Consider the following 24,868-nt stretch of genomic DNA (forward strand, 5'->3'; position numbering starts at 1 on the left):
TTGTTAGCAACTATGATGCACTATTTTTTTTCTCTGGGTGTACCACAAATGTACACAATACCATGTTGTCTCAAAGTCGTGCCATAATAAGAGGCAAGTTTTCTATGTTTTAAGAGCTACGGAGTTTTTTTTTTTCTTCGTGGTTTTTCAGGTATGTAAAGGTGCAATTTGACATCTTTCCTTTCCATGGAAGACTAGTTGTAACAAGAAAGTTAAGTGGGCTTGAACATAGCTGACTTTACAATACAGTGCCTGTTTACTGATGACAACTCTAGTCTGTTTCTTCAGATTGTGGCTTTTTTTCTGTGTCATCAAACGGGCGAATCTGGCCTTGTAGATTGCCATTATGATTTTTTAATCAGTTGATTACCCCCCTATGCGTCTCCACCTCCAGCACGGTGACGTCGCGCGGTGGTCGGCCCGTGACGCTCTCGCTGTATTTCGAGTGCGGCAGCAGCGGCGGCGCTAGAGCGCAGAGGAAGGAGGCGGAGAGCAGCAGAGCCGCGCTGTTGACGGGTTTTTATAGTCCCAATATCGTCTTACCGCTTCAGTCCTCGAAGGGACATTACAGCTGAGGGAGCAAACGGACCAGTTACTGTTAGTCTTGATCTTCTGATACGTGTTTCTCCCTCCGAACAGAAGAGTACACACCGGGCACCGACTGGATCGCACCTGCCACGGAGCACGAACAACAAAGCCTGACCGAGCACGGCGCGGTGCAGCAACATACTGGAGCCAGGCTGACAACGAAACAGCTAAGAGAAATACACACATCTGAAATCATCCGTGCTGCACATAGGAGGCTAGTGCTGCACGAAAAGGACTGAATCTGCTGTAGGACCTCCATATTGCAGGCCAATCCGAAACAAATCGTGCTTTGCAGGTTTTAATTATAGCAACGCTTGCATGCGCGTCGGACTGTCGCTTGGGTATCCCAAAGCAGGCGATATTTTGAGGGAGGAGGAAAATACCAGGCCTCCACTGGGGTTTTAATAATTTAATAACCCCTTCAGGTTGGACCAGTTTAATGGTCGCCGTCTGCAGTCCTGTGTGTTCAATGTTCCCTTAAAAAACAGGGGAAATATGTGGGTCAGTCCCGAAGATGTGTTACTGGCTGGCGCGTTATGGATCACCGAGAGAGCGAATCCTTATTTCATCCTTCAGAAACGGAAGGGCCACGGGGACGGAGGCGGAGGACTGGCGGGTGAGTCTCGTTATACTGCTGTCATCAATGTCAAAAACAACAACATATTTTTAATAAAAAAAATTTTTTGAACAGAGGGGTTATTAATGGTTTAAAGGGTCACAGCTGATCAGGAGTCAGCTGGGGTTTGGTGTGTGTTGTTGTTGGACACCAGAACACATGGACGGATGAATGATGGTCACATGACCCATCAGCTGCCACAGGTGGCCTTTCACCACAATGTGCCAGTAAGGAAAGAATACCTAAAATCTTATGTCTGACGTACTTATTGATTTCTTAACTCAGCTGATTTTAAGACCTTTGACCAAGTGAGCTGACCAAGTCTACTACCTGTGATCTTATAATTCCTCCTCAAATCATGTCATATTCATTAGGCCTGTCTGCACACTCTTGTAACTTTAATGTGACTTTTCCTGCCTGAAAGAGGGCATTAGATTTTTACACAGCAAGCATCTCTTGTGCAGCTGTTAATGGCCATGGACTCTGAACAACAGTGCATCTGTTCAACCACCAAGCAGAGAGTGACTGGCCCGTTTGCTTGCTCATGCTGAATCATTCCCTGTCTTCCTTCCTTCCTTCTATCTCTCTCCCTCCTCCCTACTGCTAATTCCAGCTAAAATGGGTCAAGTAGCAGCAGGAGAAAGATGAAAATGAGGAGGAGGGACAGGTTATGGAGATGCAGGCTGAGGTTCATGGTTATGAAGCTTGCAGTCTTGTTATCTGACAGTGTTCCAGTTCAAGACTTGACCTGGATCCTTCTGGCTGAAATCAAAGTGTCAGGTGTAAGAGATGATTTGTAACCTCTTTGAGGCATTATTGGATATAATAAAGCATATGAACACCTTTACATGATGGTTATGAGTTCATTCATGGGTAGAATTCCTTTTCAAAAGCCTGAAAGTGAAGCTATGACACAATTGTTCCTCATTTTTACCATGTTTAGATTATAAATTAACCCTTATTTGGAAATTTGGCAACTGGGTCTCATTTCATACAAGTTGAAGTAACATATTTGCATGTTCCAAAACACATTTACTGTGAATGGCATCAACAGAAACCAGATAACAAAGCAGATTTTTACAACAAATATTAATATGTTCAGAGCCTGGTACAAAAAAAATAGTCTGAAAGCTTTTTCCGTTACAGCATACACTGTGCAATGTATTATTTTTTATAACTCAGCAGTTTAGATATTAAGATTAGGAGTAGTTTGCTTATTGAAGGCACAAATCCTGTCTTTTTACCTCTTTGCTTCGACAGACATTAAGTTAAGTTCAGTATTTCCAGTACAGAGACAGAGACTATCTCCTTGTTTTATACTCTCTATGGTCGTCATACAGTGAGTCTGGGGCTGTTGGGTCCCCTGGTGGTCACAGCCAATCTGACAGCTTGTAGTTGGTATTTGGGTCTGACTGGTGCAGCCATTCAGGGAAACTATCACACATTACATTGACAGAAATTTTGATTCTTTAAAGTATATTTTTGCCTTTGATAGTAATTAGATTGATCAAAGCTGTTGATCAGCTTATTTACTGCTCTCTGCTGATGGTGTCTCGCTCTGTCTGTAGACACAATGAGCAAAGACAATGACAGATTGAGAGCTGTGGCGGGTCACAGGCACAGGTCTGTCCCAGGAGAGAAACACATATTAAAAAAAATCCTAGTTTCATGATTTTACAACGATAAACTGCAGTGATCATCCTTCTAATGTTGTTTGAGACCTCATGGCCATTTTTTTGTTTTTATTGGGTTTTCCCTTAAATATGTAATAAATCAGCATTATGTGTGCAAGGATGAAGCATAAATCAAACAGCACCTACTTTTTGTCATTTCAATTCTTGCAATGAATTTGTGGCCAAGGTTAGTCACCATCTTAGCTGAATTTTCTTGAAAGATTCAACCATAAGACCTTAAATGAACTGGTAAAAAAGATGAGATTGTGTAAAAAAGATGATCCAGGTAATTAGGCTTAATAGAATCTAAGGTGCTTTATTGGTATCATGATACAAACAGTGAAAAAATAATCCCAAAATGATAAATGTGACAGCAACAGCTCTACAAACCTCATCTCATCACAGGCTGTTTAGTTGTTACCATGCAAAGGAGCCTGACTGATGATTTATGGATTAAAGAAAGATTTTAGTTTTGACACTCACACAAATGTAAAGCACTGATTACTAGGATTTAGGATTGGACTCTCCTTGTTATGAATAATTTAAACTAAGAGCCAAAGCCATCTCTTAGCCTAGCAACACAAAGTGTGCTGAGTGCTGCCAGGCGATGATGTCATTGTTATGTAAATGCTAAGGTTGCTGACTAGTCCTGTGTGCCAGTTGGCACAGTGTGCCCAGCGACCCTGGCATTGTCCACCAGCTCTCCTCCCAAGAGGAGAGAAAGGAAACCATGGAAAGAGTTTTTGACTGAGCTGGATACAGATCTGCATTCGGGCCTTGTGGGACTGGAGCCCCACTGTCAGAGCTGATGGGTTTAAGGTAGAGGCGGGAAATTTGGTTTGCCTCCAAACAAACCTCCCCTTATTATTCCAAAACAGAATACTGCTTTGTTAAAAAATGGGAGAAAAGAGTAGAATAGAGTAGGGTCATCAGCAGGGATGGACAGTTGATGGGATTCCTCATAAGAAAACAGGTGAAAATCCCTGGCTGATCAGTCACCAGGGGGAAAGGAAGATTAGAAGAGAGGAAACAGTGCAGAAATTAATGAAGGAACACAGAAACAAACTGAAAAGTTCCAGGGAAGAAGATCTTTCTGCAACTTTTTAAAAAAGCAAATTGAAAAGGCACATGCTCTAACTTCCCCCTAGAAAGACTCTTGGATTTACTGAACTTACAACAGTAAAGAAGCCTAAATTTTAGTAGACTACCTCTACATTAAGGGATTTTACCTACTAACTTTGGTGGTTTTATATAACCTACATTAAATCCATGTGCTTTAAACAGTCACTTATAGCCTTATTTAATGGTAAAGTTTGGATATACAGGCCATCACAGAGACGTAGTTAGAAGAGATCTGAATCTGAATCTTCTTTGTTGTTTATAAGTGGACACAGTGACAGCATTTTCAGATAAGAGGCAGAATCAGGCTGTAAATAAACTCGTGATCAGGCTGTTACACAACTTAAAACAACAGTACCTACAGAATAAGATAGCACAATAGTCTGAGTCATTGTACAACACCACATTTCACAACCCCTCTAGTGATTACTGTTTTTTTTAGCTGGAAGCAGGTCATGTCAGACAGATGCTGACCATCTCTTTTGTAGGACAGGTGGTTATCTTGAACTTCCATCTGTTTGATGCCAGTAAGAGTGGAGATGTTGAGAAATAATCAAGGTGATGTATGGTTTCATATAAGGAGGAAGGGAAACTTGCATGTGATGATGATGATGATGAGGGTTCAGGCTTATCTCAGGTTTCTGTTATTTGACACAGTATTGATTTAAGTCTGAGGGAGATTTTGGTCCCTGTGTGTTCAAAGCAAACACCCCCTACCGGCATCAACCTCCTCTTTTGTCTCAAAGAGGATGTAAACAAGAGAAAATGTATATGTTTTTTCCCTTAAAGCGGGTTGACTTCTCACCAGCCCTGTGAGAGAAAAACACCAAGGTTTCAGGGAAGTGGATTAGGTTTGCTCTAACAGTAGTGAGCCCTGATTGGCTCCTTGTTTCTGAGAAGAGAGGCACAAAAAATCACATGATTTTATAGCTAGTTCTTTTTAGAGGGAGAGTGTTTTCCAGCCCCAGAAATAACACATCCATTACAGTGTGTGTGCTTGTGTTTGTGTTTGTTTGTGTGTGTTGTCTTTGCCCTGTGGGGCTCTACACCCACTCATTCAGGAAAGTGTTTCTGTAAATGCAGAGGTGTGAAGTGGAAAAAGCAGTCACATGGCTTCTTGGAGGTTACTGGTTATACGTAAACAAAAGAGTCAAGTTTAATCTGCATTAGCAAGAGGGCTTTCTTTCTGTCTGTGGGTTTCACTTGCGTAACTCTGACTGGAGAAGGGAAAGGGCGAATGTCAGGTGGGCTAACCACCAAGAGCTCTCAGTGGATATGACACTGTATGTAACAGACACATGTGTTGTTTTGTGTTAACCTCTGTTTACACATCTTGAGTTGCGTTTTATTCATATAATATCCAAATTTACTGCCATGTATGAAATTTTTCCACAAGACTCAGGGAACACAGTGTACTTGCTGCACACTTTGGAACTTCCCTGAAAAGCTTTTTGAGATGAAAGTACATTGAACGGATGTCACAGAGGTTGACGTGTGAACAGCAGTTAAACCTCTGAGCCTTGTGATCCATTTTTGTCACAGAGGAAGTTGTCTTCACACTGACACAAAGTTGTCTGTTCTCACAAAGGGATGAAACCAAGGTGTCATTCTTTGTTATCACATTAGTTTCAGTGTAATTATGACTTACTGACAACAGACAGACAAACTTCTTCTGTGTTGACTTCTGCAGCCTGTTGAAAAGCATTATTGGTTTGAGAAGAGGTTGTTGATGTTTCGCCCATGTAGAGTTGTTCTCGTGTGACATAATTATCATTCAGCATGGCAATAACCATGTCAGTTAGAGAGACACCATGGTCATCTTTTTTTTTTCAAATTGCTTTATTGCTGCAGTGTCTAGGGTCCCAAGGCTTCATTAGATCTCTTATGTTACCTCTGAAAAATAAGGAAACATCTCTGCTTCCCCCACTTGTATCCTATCTTCCCCTCCTCCCTCCTCTCCTCTCTGTGTGTGACTCATACTGTTTGCCCTGATGAGCTGCAGAACAAAAATAACCCATCTCTCTCATGGTAGTTTGGCGTATACATCTCCAAAGCAAGGAGAGCATTCAGCCTTAACCCACCCCACAACTGTTAATAATTAGGTAACCAGATGGTAAATTGGCTTCTGCATGTGGTTGTGGCACCACATTTCTAATAAGTCTCCTTTAACAAAAGGTTTAAAGGTTTAAACTTTTAAAATCAGCTGTAAGCCTTTTTAAGGAGCAGGTTTTTGAGTTTCTAGGTTGTGAAAATCTCTTTAGGTTTTGAGTGATAAACAGCCAACCGCTCACAAAGTCATGTCATTAATACAGATTCAAAGGTTTGTTGTCTTGACTTCTTCAGTCAGCTTGGGGATTTTATCCCTTTAGGAAAATGGAGAGAGTGCAGCAAAGGAAAACAGGTTGGAATCAAACCAGGTCCACCTGGCTGGTGGTTATAGCCTCTGGGCTACAGGTGATGGTTGGGCCAAACTGAAAACCAAGAAGTTATTATACTAACTCCAAAAGCTAAAACAAACTGTTCAAATGCAAAACAAAGACTCCAAGTGTTGTGCAAACATAAACGATATTATGCAAATTCTTCAGTGTTCTTACAAAAGCCATCAGGTCTGAACTTTAACAGGCATTGAGAGAGTATGTATGGAGCTATATCACCACAGCTCATTTCAGTGTTTTAGCTTTGGCAGCACTAAAAGTCAACAGTCAGTAGCAGCTGGTTTAATTTTTGTGCAGGGATGGAAAGTAATATTTAGTTGCATGCTGTCTTTTGTGAATAATAATATTCAAAGAAAAATTGGTTTTTGAGCACCAAATATCTACAGAGTGGGTTTTCTTTCACACAGTTTTCTCTGCAGCAAAGCAACAGTTAAGAAAAGACAAGCCAAATATTTGCCTGAGAGCTGGACTTTCATGTTTTTTGAATATTTTGTTTCCTGACTATCTTCGGGCCTTCTTTAGATCTGAAAAACAGTATGATTATGTCATTTGTTTGCTTACGGGATGCAGGCAAATCCTTCAAACCAGGTCTTTAAATACAGTTTATAAGGGAATTCATCCCCACATGTTGCCAGAGTTACAAGTAGACAAATTCCAGACAATCTGCATTTCTCTTTAGGAATGAGCTGTTTTTCCTACACATGATACACGTGATACTGTAGTCTGTGTTTTGCTCAGTGAAATAATAACTGTATCGGGAGTAGAAAAATCAGCCCATGTTCTAATTTCCAAAATGACAAAATTTTGTCTGAACAGGGAAATCTGTCACTGGTGAATCCTTCAGGTACATCATGGCTCCCTTTTGATTTAATGTCATCTCAATCATGCTCTTCCTCAGGTGACTGTTATCTTTATTGCCTCCTCCGCTCTGTCAATAAGTTTCACACTGCTGGTTATTCCCTTTAGAATTTCAAAGCCCAAATCCAATTCAGTGATCATGTCCGCAACAAAAACATAATCCACATAAAACAGCTTCACATGCAGATCAGCTGCGGTCTAACAAGTAAACAAAAGGACTTGATGTAAAGGATGTTTTTCTTACATTCAAATCTTAAACCACAAGATCTCGTGGGTACCCCCCCTGTGCTTAAGCATAACAAAACAGTCAGTATACAAAGTATTAATACACTTAATTTGTTAAGCATCTCACATGGTTATTTATGGTTGTTGCAACTCTGTGAGGTCTTTTGTTTCACAGCTCAACAAATTTGTGGGTTAACATTCGTCATGAGTGAATTTAAGAGTGTGAAGTTTTTATTGTTTTTGGATCAACACAGTAAGCTCTTTATTTAGCATTTTAATCAATCTGGAGCTTTTCCACTTTAAGTGTTTGAAGGTCTCTGTGTTTAATTAATGTGTTGTTTGGCCTCTTTCAGGTTTGCTGGTTGGGACCCTGGATGTAGTCTTGGACTCCAGTGCTCGTGTGGCCCCTTACAGGATCCTGTACCAGACCCCGGACTCTTTAGTTTACTGGACCATTGCTCATGGTATGAACACTTGAACTCATGGTTCTTTAACTGTGTGGATATACATGTTTTTGTTGGAAAGCAAACCATTTAAAACAGGAAATCACACAGCTTCAGGTGCTACTTGTCTCTGGGTTCAGCGTGAACTCTGTATTTTTAGCACCTGCACTTCCTTCCCTCAGATCATCACACAACATTCATCATCCCGTTAGCTGCTGAAGACTGAGCATTACATCATGCTCCTGGCATCATCACAGAAACGTCCAGAGATGAATGCTCAAATTAAAGTTGATGTCGTGTTTTTCACCTTGATGGAGTTTCATTATAATTTTACTAGAGCCTGCTGGTGCATAACTGAGTTAACACATTTTGCATACACAAAGCTTTACTCCCTATCTCCTTTTTTCTGCTTTGTAGACATTCTGTGGGAGTGAATCATGCAAATTAACAGTCACACTGCAGAGTGATTAGAAGCAGCGCGCTTTCTTTTTCATTTTGTCGCTGAATGTGAAATGATCCCTGCTACTTGTGAGGAAAATCTTGTGCACTTGGACCAGCAGAGCTGCAACTAGAACTTACTTTCACTGAGAATGATGATCTGTGTCACACACACAGAAACAGAGAAGACGAAAAACAGTAGCTCTTTACTCTTAAAAAAATGCTTGCACAAGTGAATTTGTGTTACTGAGGCTTAAAAGATTACTAAAAAACATCATCTGATCTCAAAAGTTAATGATAATTGAAAAATCAGCCATTTTTCTGCAAAGGAGATTAGAACGCGATGGCTATTCAGGTTCAGTTAAAGGAGAACTTATCACACAAATTTTGTGTACTGAGAGTGTACAAGTGTATCTGTCAGAAAAGACATTTTGTGGCTTTAGAGCAGAGGTCTTCAGCGTGGGGTCCGCTGCCTAGGGGGTCCATGGAGGTCCTGCAGGGGATAATTGACTTGTTTGGTGTATTTATTTTTGTATTTTCAAGAGATTGTTCCTGAATATTTCAAGTTTTACATATTTTATTGTCTTTGAACACACATCAATGGATACACAGAGGACAAACATGTTATCTTTACGTCAGAAATTAACACATTCAGCAACACAGCAGCTCTGTCAAACTTCTCACAGGTTCTCTCAGCATTCTCTTTTAGTTTCTCAAGACAGAAAAAGACCGACCTCTATCGCTGCTCTATCACATGGCCGCATGTTTCATACTGGCTCTGTTAGGTTCCCCAGAATAGCTTATCACTGAATGCACATTTTATATATGTAAGGAGGCCCCTGCTTTGTCTCTCTATCAGTTAGGGGGTCTTTGGTCTGAAAAACGTTGAAGAACCCTGCTCTAGAGTGTTTGGAGACAGCTAGCAGTCTGTAATAAGTTAAACTGTCACGTAAAAGCCAGGAACCAGACAGACTGTTTATTGTTTTTGATCCTTGATCTTTTAACTGTTAAAAGAGTTAATTACTGAATTGGTGATGTATTCTTTGAGGTCAAAGAAGAATCTGCAAAAATATAAACAGGATAAGAAGAAATCCTTTTGTTGAAGCTGGATTTTATGCTTGGCTTGTTAAAATGTTGTCTTATTAAACCCCTTCTGTCTCCATATGCAGATATCCTTAAGACTCTTTTTTTGGCATGTGCCCTGCTGTAGTTTCATATTTCAAATTCAACAAAGTGTGCTCCACAGGGGCCCTGATAAGGAATGCAAAACTGTTTTGGTTAATGTGTGAATGTATCTGATCCAGCGGTTAATGTGTTTCATCCTCTTTGAAATGGAGGCCTACAAAATACCAGCCTAGCGTTTTTGAAATGGCAAGTGATCTCCTCCTCCACCCCCTCAGCACCACTCCCAGTGCTTAAATCCTCCATCCAGAGATAGCAGCAGAGTGGAGCAGTCTGGCAGACATGGCTAATTCAGTGAACGTGCACTCACAGAAGCCCGTGTGCAGCACTGTCGAGGGATAATGGTCCACAGAGGCAGCCATTACTGCTTTCCTCTCTGGACAGGGAAAAATTCAATCCTGCTGAGTACAGAATCAAATTGTACATTTTAGTTTTTCTGTCATACATGAAATCAAACATATACATTTAATTCAATGAGGTGAAATACATTCAGAAACTAGAATGTTCTTAATTTCTCCATCATCATTTTAAAGAGAACCCTGAGGTTCACAGTTTAGGAATACTCATATCTTTCATTTACCTCAGTTATGTTTCTATAAATGTGCACATTACCGCATTGGATCAAAGCTCTAATGCTTCGTACTCAGGAGTTTCCTTTACTGACTCTCTCTGCTCTTGTTTCTGCAGGAACCTCTCGTAAAGAGATCACAGAGCACTGGGAGTGGCTGGAACACAACCTGCTGCAGACGCTCTCCATCTTTGAAAATGAGAATGACATCACAACCTTTGTCAAAGGAAAAGTCCAGGTAATCTCTCGTTCCAAATCAAGACTGTAGTTTTGACGTTCAAGCTTATTGGTCAAAGTGGAATTTTATGGTTGCAGAGTTAATGTTTCAGCTTGGGGATGTATTATTAGGACTTTTTTGTTTTTCAGTTGTCTTTTTTGTTGTGTTTTCTCTCTTTACGTCTTTTATTTTGCTTGCATTTCTGGGCCACCATAGTAAAGTGACGTAGTAGCTGCACTTCTCTTTATTTGAAGGGGTCTGCTTTGGATGTTACTAAGTGAGTAGTTTGAAGATACCACCGCTGCATTTCCGTTCAAGAGGCTGTTTAAAGACCTCAATGTGTAGAGAAATATCTAAGACATTTACCATTAATCCCCTGATTAAGAATTTCCCATTTTCTGCTGGCAGCCCACAACTAATGTTGTGTCCCAATTTCTGCTTCTTCTCTTCTTTCACCCAACAGCCCTAACTCCTCACTCCTTAGATGAGGTGGTAAACTTGTTCTGTCACCCTCTATTCTCCTCAGGGCATCATTGCTGAGTACAACAAAAACCACGACGTCAAAGAAGACGACGACACAGACAAGTTCAAGGAGGCCAGTGCCAAGTTTCGTAAGCTGTTTGGGATGCCGGAGGAGGAGAAGCTGGTCAACTATTACTCTTGCAGCTACTGGAAGGGCAAAGTGCCACGACAGGGCTGGCTCTACCTCAGCATCAACCACCTTTGCTTCTACTCCTACCTACTGGGAAAAGAAGGTTAGATGTACGCTCAGTCTAAACACATACAGTTTATTATTAATCATTGACTGTTATGTATCTCAACCCTCTCTGTAAATCTTTGTATATAAAACTGTGTCACTGTCAGGGATTGTACTGAATTAGTTTATACGCTTATAAGTACTGACTGAATTCCGTCTGTGGTACCGAGTACAGATTCACATAAAATCAAACGGTACCATGTTTGGGTACCTAAATGCATCCTTGTGACCATGAGAGAGTGGAAGAGTGAACAACTTTTTTTATGCTGGACATGAACACAGCATTGCAAGTTTACCTATTACGAAATAAATGTGTTGAATTGAAAAACTTTGAGATGTTATTATTTAACAAATTGATATTTATTGCCACACAAGAGTACCAAAAATTGGAATCATTGAGTATCGATACCAATTGCCTTGTACCAGGCATCGGTACCATATTGTTTCAAGTGTGAAAGGTACCCATCCATAGTCACTGTACCAGTTCTGCAGGCAAAGTCTGTTCTGAGAATGTTTGAACTTTTGAATAGTCTTACCCTTTCAATACTAATGTCTCTTTCTCTGAACATCCAGCCAAACTGGTGGTGCGCTGGGCAGATATCACCCAGCTGGAGAAAAGCGCCACTCTCCTGCTGCCAGACGCGATCAAGGTGAGCACCCGCGTCAACGAGCACGTCTTCTCTGTCTTCCTCAACATCAATGAGACCTTCAAGCTGGCCGAGCAACTGGCCAACATCGCCATGCGTCAGCTGCTGGACAACAAGGGCTTCGAGCAGGACCGCTCTCTGCCCAAACTCAAGAAGAAGTCTCCAAAGAAGGTGTCTGCTCTCAAGAGGTGAGGAAGAAGTGACACAAAGTGGCGACACTGGGGACACCCACTGATGATTTGCAGTTTTAATCGGTCTTAACTGGTGGAGTGATTTGTTATCTGAGTACTTAAGGAAAAAGACTGAAGGTCTAAAATGGTGTCTCAACTTTTAGGTTTTAAAATCTGCAAAACAGTCAGTTTATTGTTCAGAAATAAATAGCCATGTTATTTTGTCCTTATCTGAGTTACACAAGCTCAAATAAATGGCGTGAAAAACCCTATTTTAATGGTAAAAATGTTTTATGAAAGCATGACTTTGTTTCTCTGCAGGGTGTCATTAAATTGGCCTATCTTGGGGATTTTTAATGGTTGCTCTTGCGTAAGACTGCACTGTCTCAACAGAAACTTCATTGTCACTTATCCAAGTTGTACAAAAATAAGCTTGTCTCCACTGGTGTACTGGGAGAATCTTGTACAGGAGTATCTTTACATCAATCTTTTCAGAGCTTTGTACAGTTCACACCACAAAGCTGATGCATCATATTTTACAAAAGTCTGCAGCCTGACATGACTTTGCATTTTTATACTCTGCAGGGATCTGGATGCCAGAGCTAAGAGTGAGCGTTACAGAGCGCTCTTTCGTCTGCCCAAAGATGAAAAACTGGACGGGCACACAGACTGCACCCTTTGGACTCCCTTTAACAAGATGCACATCCTGGGTCAGATGTTTGTTTCCACCAACTACATCTGCTTCACCAGCAAGGAAGAAACACTGTGCAGCCTCATCATTCCATTACGAGAGGTGAGTTGGACGGCTTGGAAGTTGGTATTTTTTGAAAGTTGATCCATAACACTCAAGCTTACAACATGCTTACATTGAAAAACATCAATGACGTTTCCAAGAAGTCCTTACAACCTAACTTTTAAGTTATGAATCCAACCCGTAAGCTGCGTTTCCACCAAGCAGTCCGAGTCAGTTCAGTATGGTTTGGCACGGTTTGGTTCAGTTAAGCCTGATCCCGTTTGCATTTCCACAGCAAAACTGTGTCCTCTCGTGGTGGGCGGTGTGTAAGCTGGATGCCAAAAGCCACAGCTATTAAACAATAGCATGTAGCGCCACACTGTTTACCCCGCTAATAAATCCAACGAAGAAGAAAAATGCGACACAGAAAACAAAGAGCACAGATGGAAGACATCCAGCATTTTGTCCTCTCTGTGATCAGCATGTAGCTCTTTGATATAAAGTGCAGTCAAGCTTTGTTTCAGAGAAGTCTGTGTGCAGCCAGGAGAAATGCAGCCGCTGTCGGGGTAAGTGACGATTCTTTTGACCAATCAACGGTCTGCAGTGTGTTGCTCCACCTTCCGGGAGCGGATCGGTTCAGTCTGGCACCCATAAGAAAGGGTCCCAAAAAGTGGGACGGCTCGTCTCGGTTATTTGGTGATCTGTCCCAGGAACTGTCAGTGGAAATGCCTCAAAAAGCGCGCTGTACCGAGACGAACTGAACCGGACTGCTTGGTGGAAATGCAGCTATAGACTGTAAAGAAATGGACACAGTCTCTGTGACGTCACATGTCTGTTTCTGTACTGGAGTTTCTAAGCAAATTGGCTGGTGCAGCTGTATCAGAAATGGGGTGGTCTTTGAGCCTCCGCACTAACAGCTATAGGGCGCCTGCCTGTCATGTAAGCTGAGCTGTGCCTTTGATTGGGCAAACTCGCAATCTAAATATCTTCCAAATTGCTGAGTTAGAAAAAAAATCAACTTCCAAACAGTGTGTGCGGAAAGAGAGATTAGCTATTCAGATAGGTGACATTTTTTGTAGCAGGCTGTAAATATGTTTATTTCTGGAGTGAAATTGGCTTTTTTGGCTTTGTGGTTTGCTGCGTTACTTCTGGAACCAGGCTGCAGTGGAAATTCGATGAACTGCAGATTTTAACACTTTATCGGGCAAAGAACTGTATTTGGAAACTCCTACACACACTACAAAATGAAATATTAAAAAAATAGTGTCGAAAGTAAAAGAAAAAAGGTTACTTAAAAATGAATCATTTTTTTATATATATTTACTTATAGTATAATGAGTGCCCTATAAAGGGCTGGGGGGGGGTAAATATGTAAGACAGTTAAAGTTTGAAACTGATGTAAATGAGACTCTTTTTTTATGTCTAAACGTGGAAAAATAGTTACAGGTTCAGTGATCCGTAGCAGCAGAATAAGCTAACCTGAATAATGCTACTTGGCATGAAGTTTCGTAAATTTGGTTTCTCTTGTAAATTTTATACAAAATATTAGCAACTTCTGAGGCTCTTAAATTAATGTTAACAAGTTTTCTCTATGTTTCATGTTAGTTTCTTTCTTTATTCTTTAGCTCATAATAGCATTTGCAAAATGTGTGTTTTTTAAGTATGTAGCTTGCTGATATTTCTTGGTTTGTTGGTGTAAGCGCAACATTTCAAGAGTTCCCACACATTCTTTCATCAGGTAACCATTGTGGAAAAGGCAGACAGCTCCAATGTGCTGCCCAGCCCGCTCTCCATCAGCACTAAGAACCGAATGACTTTTCTCTTTGCGAACCTGAAAGACAGAGACTTCCTGGTCCAAAGGATTTCAGACTTCCTGCAGCAGACCAGCTCCAAGATCTACCTGGAGAGAGAACTTACTGGAAGCTTAAACAGCTCAGACGATGAGGTAAAACATTCCTTGATGATATTTTTACTTGCTGAAACACAGTTTGCGATACAAAGAAAAGGAATGGAGAAACTGATGTGAGTGATTGTTGACAGTAGTGGTGATAGATATCATTTATAACCTCTAAATCATGAAAATGATGCCCTTCAGGTTTATTCCCAACAAGGATCCCTGCTCTCCAGCAGCCCACAGCACAGCTTGGGCTCAGAAAGTGAGCGTACCTTCAACCTGAACGACAGCAGTGTTCCCACTGCCACACAGGCCCTCATGACCATGTACCGCCGCCGCTCACCTGAGGAGTTCAATCCCAAGCTGGTGGGTTAAACCCTCTTTCTATGCTACAAATAAAAGCAGTTAATCTTGTCAAGCATGGAAGGGAAAGCTTGTCTTATAATATTTGCAATAATACCCTGATTTGTTCAGCCTCAGTCAAGGGCTTTTTGTGATGTGGGACATTTCTGCTTGCCTTGCCATAGTTGGCATTTTCACATCGTTACACTCTGTGGAAATTAAGCTGCATGAAGGATTGCAACTTAGCAGGATTCTTTTGTGCAGGACTGTGTGTGTTTGAAGCACAGCCTTTTGTTAACCTCAATTTAATGGCTCAGTCATCGTGAATTATGTTATATTATTAGGCTTACTGCAAGAAATTAGTCTATTAAAAAGTATATCAATCCAAACAGCTATTGTGAGTATTTACAGCCCAGTTGTAACATAAAATGTATTATGCTGAAGCCTATGCATCTCAAATAATGTTTCCTCTCTTTGCCCAGGCAAAAGAGTTCCTAAAGGAGCAAGCGTGGAAGAACCACTTTGCAGAGTTTGGACAGGGGGTGTGTATGTATCGCACCGAGAAAACGAAGGAGCTGGTCCTCAAAGGAATTCCTGAAAGCATGAGAGGAGAGCTGTGGCTGCTCTTCTCTGGTGAGTAAATGTTCAGTGTTCTTAAAGTCAGCATGCATCAACACACTGAGGGTTCAGTACTGTGAATGATTCATAGGCTGATACCACACCCTGTACTTCACGTGATTACTCTTAATCATATCTTCACATGATACAGACGTACTGCCATCCTACAAACGTCTGATGTCAGACAAGGTAAAAACTTAAAGAGCCAGACATGAATAAAAAATACATATTCATCATTATATTATCAAGCAAAACCAAGATCTGAAAGTGTCCCGCATCCCATCCCACTAAAATGAGTACATGCCATTAAATTCACAGGAAAAGAAATGCATATTGGGTCTAAAAACAGTGAGCTCAGCTGACTTTGTACAAAAAACATCATTCGAACACAACATTTTATACTCAGCCATCAAACTATATCTGACTCATTTCCATTACGTAGACAGAACCTGTAGCATGTGACTGCTGTACGTAAATAACATGCTGTTCATTCAGGTATGCACACACTCCAGTCTTTCCTGTTCACAAGTTGTGTCGTGTTTTTTTCCGCACCACATGCAGCTTTTTACTCGTCCTCACCTGAGCTGATCTGGGTTACAAACAGCCCTGCCCACTCTCTGACCTACTTTTCCTCCCCTTAGTTTTCCCTTCATAAATAACTTTCACTGATCTTTCCCAAGAAAAAACATTTGCAATGTTTGTTTACAACATTCCTAAAGGACTTCCATATTTAGAGCCATAAATAAAAGAAACCAGTTTGGCAGCCTTGATAGTCATGTTTACAAAGTGTCTTAATAACTGTGCTGGAACTTCTGTGGAAAATTAATTAATCAGGATTTTTACCTCAGACTTTTTGTCTTTTTTTGTAAATTTCAACATTCTTACTATTTCATGAATAAAGAATGTTGGTTATTTTTTTCTTTTGATATTGAGGATGACACTTTCTTCTTAAATCGACAAGTGGAAAAAATATCTTGCTCTCCTATACCAGATTTGAACAATGTTTGTTGTGTTTAGATATTTTTTATTAATTTAAAGTTCTATTGTTCTGTTTTTCTTCATAGGGGCAATCAATGAGATGGCCACCCATCCTGGATACTACGAGGATCTCGTGGAGAAGTCAATGGGCAAATACAACCTTGCAACAGAGGAGATCGAGCGTGACCTGCACCGCTCTCTACCTGAGCATCCAGCCTTTCAGAATGAAATGGGCATCGCTGCTCTCCGCAGGGTCCTCACAGCATACGCATTCAGAAACCCCAACATTGGATACTGTCAGGTACACACATATACACACATACTCTCTTGTTTTATGCAGAAAAGAGACCTTTAGTCTTGGCTTCACCTGAATTCAAACTACTACCTCTCGATGCTGCAGGCTATGAATATTGTGACGTCAGTGTTGCTGCTCTACTCAAAAGAGGAGGAGGCGTTTTGGCTGCTTGTAGCACTCTGTGAGAGGATGCTGCCAGACTACTACAACACCAGGGTTGTAGGTCAGTGGGTGTATGCAATCTGTATTCAACATCTTTGACTGATGTTTTTCTTCTTGATTTTAACCTCCTTTTTCTTTTCCCAGGGGCCCTTGTGGATCAGGGTGTGTTCGAGGAGCTGGCCCGTGAGTACGTCCCTCAGCTGTACGACTGCATGCAGGACCTGGGTGTCATCTCCACCATCTCCCTCTCCTGGTTCCTCACCCTTTTCCTCTCAGTCATGCCATTTGAGAGTGCTGTGGTGGTGGTGGATTGCTTCTTTTACGATGGCATCAAGGTCATTTTTCAGCTGGCACTCTCTGTACTGCACGCCAACATCCATCAGCTGCTGGGCTGCAAGGATGACGGAGAGGCCATGACGGTACTGGGCAGGTAAGAGCGGGCTGAGCGGATCAACTACTTTAGTGTCAAAAATTTCTTTTATATTTTACACACAATCCAGGAAGAGTTCTTTATGAATCCCTTATGTTTTGTAGATATTTAGACAGCGTGACCAATAAGGACAGCACCCTCCCTCCCATTCCCCACCTACACTCTTTACTGACGGACAATGGAGAACCACATCCAGAAGTTGACATCTTCAAACTGATCCGCAGCTCCTATGAGGTACCTGAGTAAAACCACTGTTGATAAAGCAGAATCATCCTCATTATTTGAAGACTTTTTAAGGTTCCAGAGACATGCAGGGACAAAGGGACAAACACTTAAAGAGCATGCATTGTTTGTGACACATGTTCATTCAAAATGTAGTTAGTGTGCTTTCAGTGAAGTGCAGTTTGTTATCTAGGATCTGGATCTGGACAACATCTGACTTTTATAATTGCACCAGGCACCAGCTGTCTGCTCACAATCATGCTACATCTACAGCCATCCTTAGTGTTTTAACTGTAAGAACAGACCTCCAAACGCCTCAAGAAGTGACAGTTGTAACTTCCCGTTTTTCCTCTGTTTTTATGTCAGAAATTTGGATCGATTCGCGCAGATGTGATTGAACAGATGCGATTCAAACAGAGGTTGAGGGTCATCCAAACCATCGAGGATACAACCAAACGCAATGTGGTAAGGATCTATTAACTTGCATTCTTTTTACATGCTTAGAGATCCACTAAGATCCATATAAATGGATTTTAATTTTTATTTTTGAATTTTAAAATAAAAACCAAATAACCACTCGTTTTTGTTTTTTGATATTTTGTTCTGAACAGAAAATCCAATTACCAAAACATACATGGACAGTTACTGCTATTATTCACTGTGTTAAAAATCTTACAACTCTTTTTGACTAAAATTTCCACCAGCTTATTCTTCTACTAACTGGAAACATGTAACTCAGTGTGTCAAAATGTACTTATAGTTTATCCAGCTGTGTTTATAACAATGCTGCAGCTCAGATTCATAGAAATCAAATTTCTTTGTAACTTTATATCTTCTCTTTCAATTTTCTTTTCTCTAAACTTGTGTCAAATTTAACCAATTTTCCAATGTTTCAGGTCAGAACTATTGTAACAGAGACTGCCTTCGGTATAGATGAGTTGGAGGAGCTCTACGTGCTCTTTAAGGTGAGTTAGAGCTCCAGTTTACATCAGCTGCCAAACTAAAGGTGAAGGAAAAACTGAAAAAGTTTTTCTTGTTCTGCAGATGTGAATGAACATGGTAGAGATTTATTTCCCAGTGTAAGCTCTTTAATGTGTCTTTGACGGTTGATTCACTCATACCGGATGTTGTAATAAGATGAAATATGACACTATTCAGAGTGTTATTGTAAACTAAATTAGTTAAAGCACATTTATTTCTGAAATTTGTCCCTTCAGAAGACAATTCTTTGGTTTGAGTAAATATAATTGATTTTTCACAAACGGGCATGATTTAGTGGTCACCCCTGTCTTCCTCTCCTCAGGCAGAGCACCTGACCAGCTGTTACTGGGGCGGCAGCAGTAACCCCACAGAGCGTCACGACCCCAGCCTCCCGTACCTGGAGCAGTACCGCATCGACGTGGAGCAGTTCAAAGGTCTCTTCAACCTGCTCTTCCCCTGGGCCAATGGAGCCCACTCAGACCCGCTCGCCCTGCGCCTCTTCCGCCTGCTCGACCTCAACGGGGACGCCCTCATCAACTTTCGAGAGTTCATCAATGGACTGAGTGAGTAGGGTAACATTGGGCCGTAGGAGGCAATGGCTGTAACAAAGTTGCTGCAGTTTGGAATTGGATGAAAGCAGCTCAGCTGTGTGCAATCTCTGAACATTGTTGTTTTGTTTTAGGCGTTCTGTACCACGGAGACCTCACTGAGAAGCTGAAGCTCCTCTACAAGGTGCACGTGTTACCTGGTGAGTCTGCATCCATGTGAAGCCTTTGAATGGAAGTGACAGTGGAGTGGAACAGCTTATGAGCTGGAGAGTCTCTAATCTCTAACTCAGGATTACATTCATCAGCACAGTGGAGATAAAAAAAGACAAACATTTCACACTATTTTTATATCCAAAATCCAGTCTTTAACTTAATGAACACTAAGACTTGACATTTAATACCACTCTGACAAGCTGAACAAGTGTCACATTATACCACCAATAGGCAGTTGTATAAAAGATTTCTGACGGTTCCTCTATCAAATCATTATAACAAATGTAAAAAGTTGATGCAGAATGAGTCACGTGATGTTCTTTAAAACCAGAATTTGACTTAAATCATTTTGTCCCAGAAATCCCTCATGAACAGGAGGAGCCTGACTCTGCCTTTGAGGCCACTCAGTACTTTTTTGAAGACATCACTCCAGAAACATCCATCGGTAAGTGCTATAGCCTGGTTGCAATCACAATATGTACTTCAGTTACTGTTATATCACAGTATATCATCTGGTTGCTCTTTGAAAAAACAAGTGTCTCTATATTAAATGTAGTAACAACATACTCTAACCAAATAATGTCCTATAACCGAAACAACTAAAAACTCAGCATTTTTTGTCTTGTTTCTAAAAAAAATGTCTCAACTGACTTAATATAAACTGTTAAATATGAATTGAGAGTTAAATTTTTTGAAGGAAGAATAACATTTTAGTTCAAGAATCCTATCAGGTTACATTTTTTTTGTCCCCAGAGGCAGATTCATTCTTCATTGCATGCAATTCAAGCCTCATTTTTTGCTTGTTATATCTTGAAATAAGTATTATTTATAGAATTTTAAGGTGGTTTTTATTTTTTTGGGGATGCTTTTAGCATAGCAGCTTGAGTGCATGTCCCACTCACACGGGCTGTTGTCCTTTCAATGGTCACTGGTTTGACTCCAAGCCCAAATTCATGTCTCCCCACACCCACTCCATATTTCCTTTTTCTTTTCATCTTTTCTTTGTAAAATAGGCAAAACAGTTTTATAATCTTTTGAAAAAATCAATGAAAAAAGATCAGCTCTCTTAAAAACAGGAGGAAAATTACATAATCTTCACCATTTTAACTTCTTCCCTTTTTTTTCCTTTGGCAGTTAACTTCTGCTTTATTGCATCATATAACCAGGACTGCAGCATTATGGCTTTGTTGTGAATCGTTATGCAATAGTTGCAGGATTCACCAAAAAGCATGATAAATTAATGTTTGTGAGTTAAGAAACCTGATGTCAGCAGTGAGTTCGGTTACATTCCCCCTCAGGTGACACAATCACGTGAGTAAGAAGAGAAACGCTATTTTTACAATGCGACCACACATAGATTCTCGGATAACATAAGGGTTTATAAGGTTTCAGTCTCTTACCACTTCTCATCTGTTTCTTTTGTTATTCAGCATTTTTTCTTTTAATCACAAGTCTTTTTTTTCTTTTTGTCATTATAGAAGTGCAGAAATGTTGCTGTTTACAAAGTTAAGGATTTGTGGTTTTACATCATAAGACTGGGCTGGTCATGTAAATCACAGGGGGTTATTGTGGTTTTATTAGGTTTGGAATCACAGAGATGTGGTGAAGTCTGCAATGTGCACACTGACAGTGAAGCACAAACCCTATAACAAATGCATAAAGAAGTTCAATTCTGTCTGTGCAACATAAACCAGCAGGGGATGGATGTGCTGAATTAAAACCTGCTGTTTGCAAAATGATATCTGAGAAGTGGTGTCATCTGTATTATGTTGCAGTCGATGAGAAAGTCATGATATACTGCTTTACCGGTTTAGGAAGTGGATAAGGGATTAATCACTGTACTGTACAGGGTGTAACTTGGCCACTGAGGACTTTTGATACGAGTAACTTTAGGTGTGAGGGATGCCGACCTAATGTAGTTCTGAATATTCGTGTAGTTGTTTGAATCTGATCTTTCATTTGTAATTCTTGCAAACATAAATGTTTCATCTTGCTCATTATCCTTTCTCCTCAGGCAATGACTCAAAGTGCAGGAATGAGAGGGATGATGGCTTTGTCAGAGTTACATTTAAGACTGAAAAAGGTGAGCAGCCCACAAGAGTGAAAAGAACTAACACAACAGAAAATCCCATCCCACTAAAATAAGAAAAAATTGCAATCATCAAATTGTGGGTGTCTACTTTAAGCCTTAAAAATCTCTAAAATGATACTTTATGTTTTAGTTTTCTAATATATTTTTTGTCTACCTTTCAGTGAAGAAACTTAACACTCCTGAATATAGACATTACCTGAAGCTGTGGAACCAGGAGACCAAACCGAAACTAGAAAACATGAAAGACCTCCCAAAGCTCAACCAGGTAGAATTTTGTTTAAGGTATGCTCAATAATATCTGGGATTTCAATGAGTTACGTCTGACGTCTTATACTTTGTCCAACAGAGCCAGTTCATTGAGCTTTGTAAGACCCTGTACAGCATGTTCAGTGAGGACGCAGCAGAGCAGGAGCTCTATCACGCCACAGCCACAGTCACCAGTCTGCTGCTGGAGATGGGAGAAGTGGGGAAGCTCTTCTCCTCTTCGTACACCAGGAAGGATCACAACGCGGAGGGAAAACAAGAGCAAAGCATGTGCAGGAGAGACGCTGGAGATCCCCAAACTCCCAAGGAGGGCATGTCTGACAACAGCTTTGTCCCTTCAGGTCTGGAGAGCAAGCCCAGCCTGTGTGAAGAGGTGAAAGGGGACGAGCAGCTGCCACCTATGCAAGACATCAAACTCGAGGACTCGTCCCCCAAAGACACGGGCACATCCTCTGCCATGCTCATTTCAGATGATGAAACCAAAGATGACACCTCGATGTCGTCTTACTCGGTGCTCAGCGCGGGCTCCCATGAGCTGGATGAGAAGCTGCAGTGCGAGGACATTGCAGACGACACTGTGCTAGTGCGCAGCGAAGATGTCCCAAATGGGGAGAGAAGCAGTCGACCTCGTGGCAGCGAATCCCAAGACCGAGGTCTGCCTCACAGCACCAGCATTGACAAGGACTGGGCCATCACTTTTGAGCAGTTCCTGGCCTCTGTGCTCACCGAACAAGCCCTGGTGCATTATTTTGAAAAGCCGGTAGACGTGGCAGCCCGTATAACCAACGCTAAGAATGTGCGCAAAGTCGGACGCTCACTGTCATCGAGTGACTATGAAATCTCGCTTTCTGGCTGAGGCGTTTTTCAAAGGAGGTTTTTCACAGACTTTACTGTTTTAAAGGGAAATGTTATTATCAGTCATTGGTGTGAAAACGTCAGTGAATCAGGAAGCGAATGAAGGTACATTTAAAATGTGTGTGTATGATAGTTGAATGAATGTGACCAAAAAACTGCTCTTAGCAATGTATTTTACCAGATGTGAAAGACTTTCATTATAACAATCACTAGATTCTCTCCAGCTGAGAGGGAACAGAACATGAATATTAAGGTTTGCTTCAATGAAACCAGTGTGAACATGTAGTAGCTGTACTTTATAAAACATTATGCATAGATGGTAATAGTGTAATATCTAGTGCTCTTAGGATATATAGATGTAAATGTCCACAGATACAAAACAAACTGAGATATTGATCGTCCATGTACAGTCACCGAACATTATATCTGGTTAGACTACTGTCTTCTGTTACCATTCCATTTGCTAATGATCACTAAAATATTTTTAGTTTGTCTTAACTACACAGGAAAACAAAAAATACAAAGCTGTGAGGATTCAACAAGGTGAATTTTCACGTTATGTTGTACAAACCAAATTACTCTCATTTTCAGACTCTTACCTTTGACTCATGGGTAGTTTTCTTTAACCGCGAACATCAGTTAAAGTCTTGGAAACAAAACTTTATGGAGAGGAATCTGTTAGTCAAGAGGTTCAAAGAGAGTTACGTGTGCTATGTTATAATGATCACACTAAAAAGTACTGTTAAATAGAGAGGCTGCACTTTATGTTTACGGCATAATGTGATTCACTTAAATGTGTTTTCTTGCCATCAACACAGCTGTTGTCTGCACTCCAATTAAAACGTCTGCCTTTTTCTTCTTCTTTTTTTTTTTGTATATTTTACATGTTTTTATCTTTTTGCTCTGTACAGTTTTACATTGCAGTTTTCAGTGTGAATATTTTTATTTTTAAATGTCCAGGTGTGGTTACTCTGGATCCTGATGCATTATGTGTATCACTCCATCTAATTAAAGTAATAGTATGATTGATTCAATGCTGCACAGCACAACGCCTCAGGCCTGATTCATTTCTATCATCAGACTGGGTGCCATTATACCACTGATTCCCAACCAGGGGTATGTGTACCCCTAGGGGTATGCGAACGCATTGCAGGGGGTACTGGGAAATATTTGATTATTTATTTCCAACTTAGACGTACTAAGAAATGCCCACCAATAAAAAGGTACATGTGCATGACAACTAGTTTCCCCAAGGACACATAACAATATAAGTTCAGATAATTGGAAAAAAAAAGGAAAAGTTGCTATAGTGAGTCTCAGTATTATTTAATTATTGTTGTTCCTGTTTTTTTTTTTTAAGTTTAAATACCTGTTTAGAGGTGACTTATTCAACAGGGCTCTTTTTTATTTATTTATTTTTTGTTAAAATATGCAAGAGTTATATTAAACAAAAGCAGGTTGATTATTTTGATTTTGTTTCAATGTTAGTCTTTTGTTTTCAAGGCAACATATTTTTTTATGTTCAATATGAGTTAAAGTTTTTTAAAACATGCCTGAGAATCAGATTTTCAAAGTAAGGAGAAAAAAAATAAAATGGCTTTCATTTAATAATCAGTTTTCTTACGTTCTACTTTTAAAGAATCATCAATGCCCATGAGTGACGAGGGACTCAACAGCTCAGAGGGTACACAAGCCAAAAAGGTTGGGAACCACTGCATTATACAACCACAGAAACTCAGGGGTGGGCAGTGCCATCTGGTGGATCCTTCAAACTGGATTTTAACTCCAGTACAATGGCATCAGCACCTCAGTATTTATTCATTTTTAAGCTCTTTTAAAACTATAAGTCTCATTAATTTTTAAGTTTCAATTTCTTCATTGATCAAGTTTTTACAAAGGAGAAAAAAATCTCCTTGGAAAAATAAAATGTGTTGCTTGAGATAAAATGACCATGCTGGAAAGTAAACTGTTATTGTGAGTAACTGTCCCTTTTAATGATCTTGATAACTGGATAGGGAAAATCCATAAAAATCAAAAAGTGCTCCAAAAAATAGCTCTTTTTCATGTTAACCCACAACAGTGTTTTTGAAACCAAGATATCTTGATTTCATCACTAGTAACAGATCTGAATGTTTCCTCCACCTCTGCCATGCTTCAACCTATACTATGCTCTGATCTGATCCCATTATAGTGTCTTGGAACATCCTGAAAAACTATAAAATTGCCAGGATACAAATATGGTGGTGTACACTCATTCCTCTCATCAAGAAAACTTTGTCATTAGTTATAACTTTCTCTGTTTGAT

The 24,868-nt window shown here is 40.4% G+C and overlaps 1 protein-coding gene across 1 annotated transcript; it reads left to right on the forward strand.

The window, feature by feature from the left end:
- Window positions 1-446: 446 nt before the first annotated feature.
- On the forward strand, window positions 447-23,612 carry tbc1d9 (TBC1 domain family, member 9 (with GRAM domain)). The gene is made up of 21 exons (XM_074689229.1): window positions 447-1,204; window positions 7,868-7,978; window positions 10,265-10,383; window positions 10,889-11,117; window positions 11,693-11,954; window positions 12,522-12,729; window positions 14,408-14,614; window positions 14,765-14,929; window positions 15,388-15,538; window positions 16,588-16,802; window positions 16,902-17,019; window positions 17,103-17,388; window positions 17,493-17,622; window positions 17,977-18,075; window positions 18,507-18,575; window positions 18,914-19,154; window positions 19,274-19,339; window positions 19,711-19,797; window positions 21,367-21,435; window positions 21,606-21,709; window positions 21,791-23,612. Exons 1-21 carry the CDS (start codon window positions 1,084-1,086, stop codon window positions 22,562-22,564), a joined length of 3,831 nt encoding a protein of 1,276 aa, XP_074545330.1. The 5' UTR covers window positions 447-1,083; the 3' UTR covers window positions 22,565-23,612.
- Window positions 23,613-24,868: the final 1,256 nt, after the last annotated feature.

This window comes from Halichoeres trimaculatus, unplaced genomic scaffold (assembly GCF_033239565.1).
Source record: "Halichoeres trimaculatus isolate MK-OKI-2021-1 unplaced genomic scaffold, fHalTri1.1 fHalTri1_scaffold_2, whole genome shotgun sequence".
NCBI classification, from domain to species: Eukaryota; Metazoa; Chordata; class Actinopteri; order Labriformes; family Labridae; genus Halichoeres; species Halichoeres trimaculatus.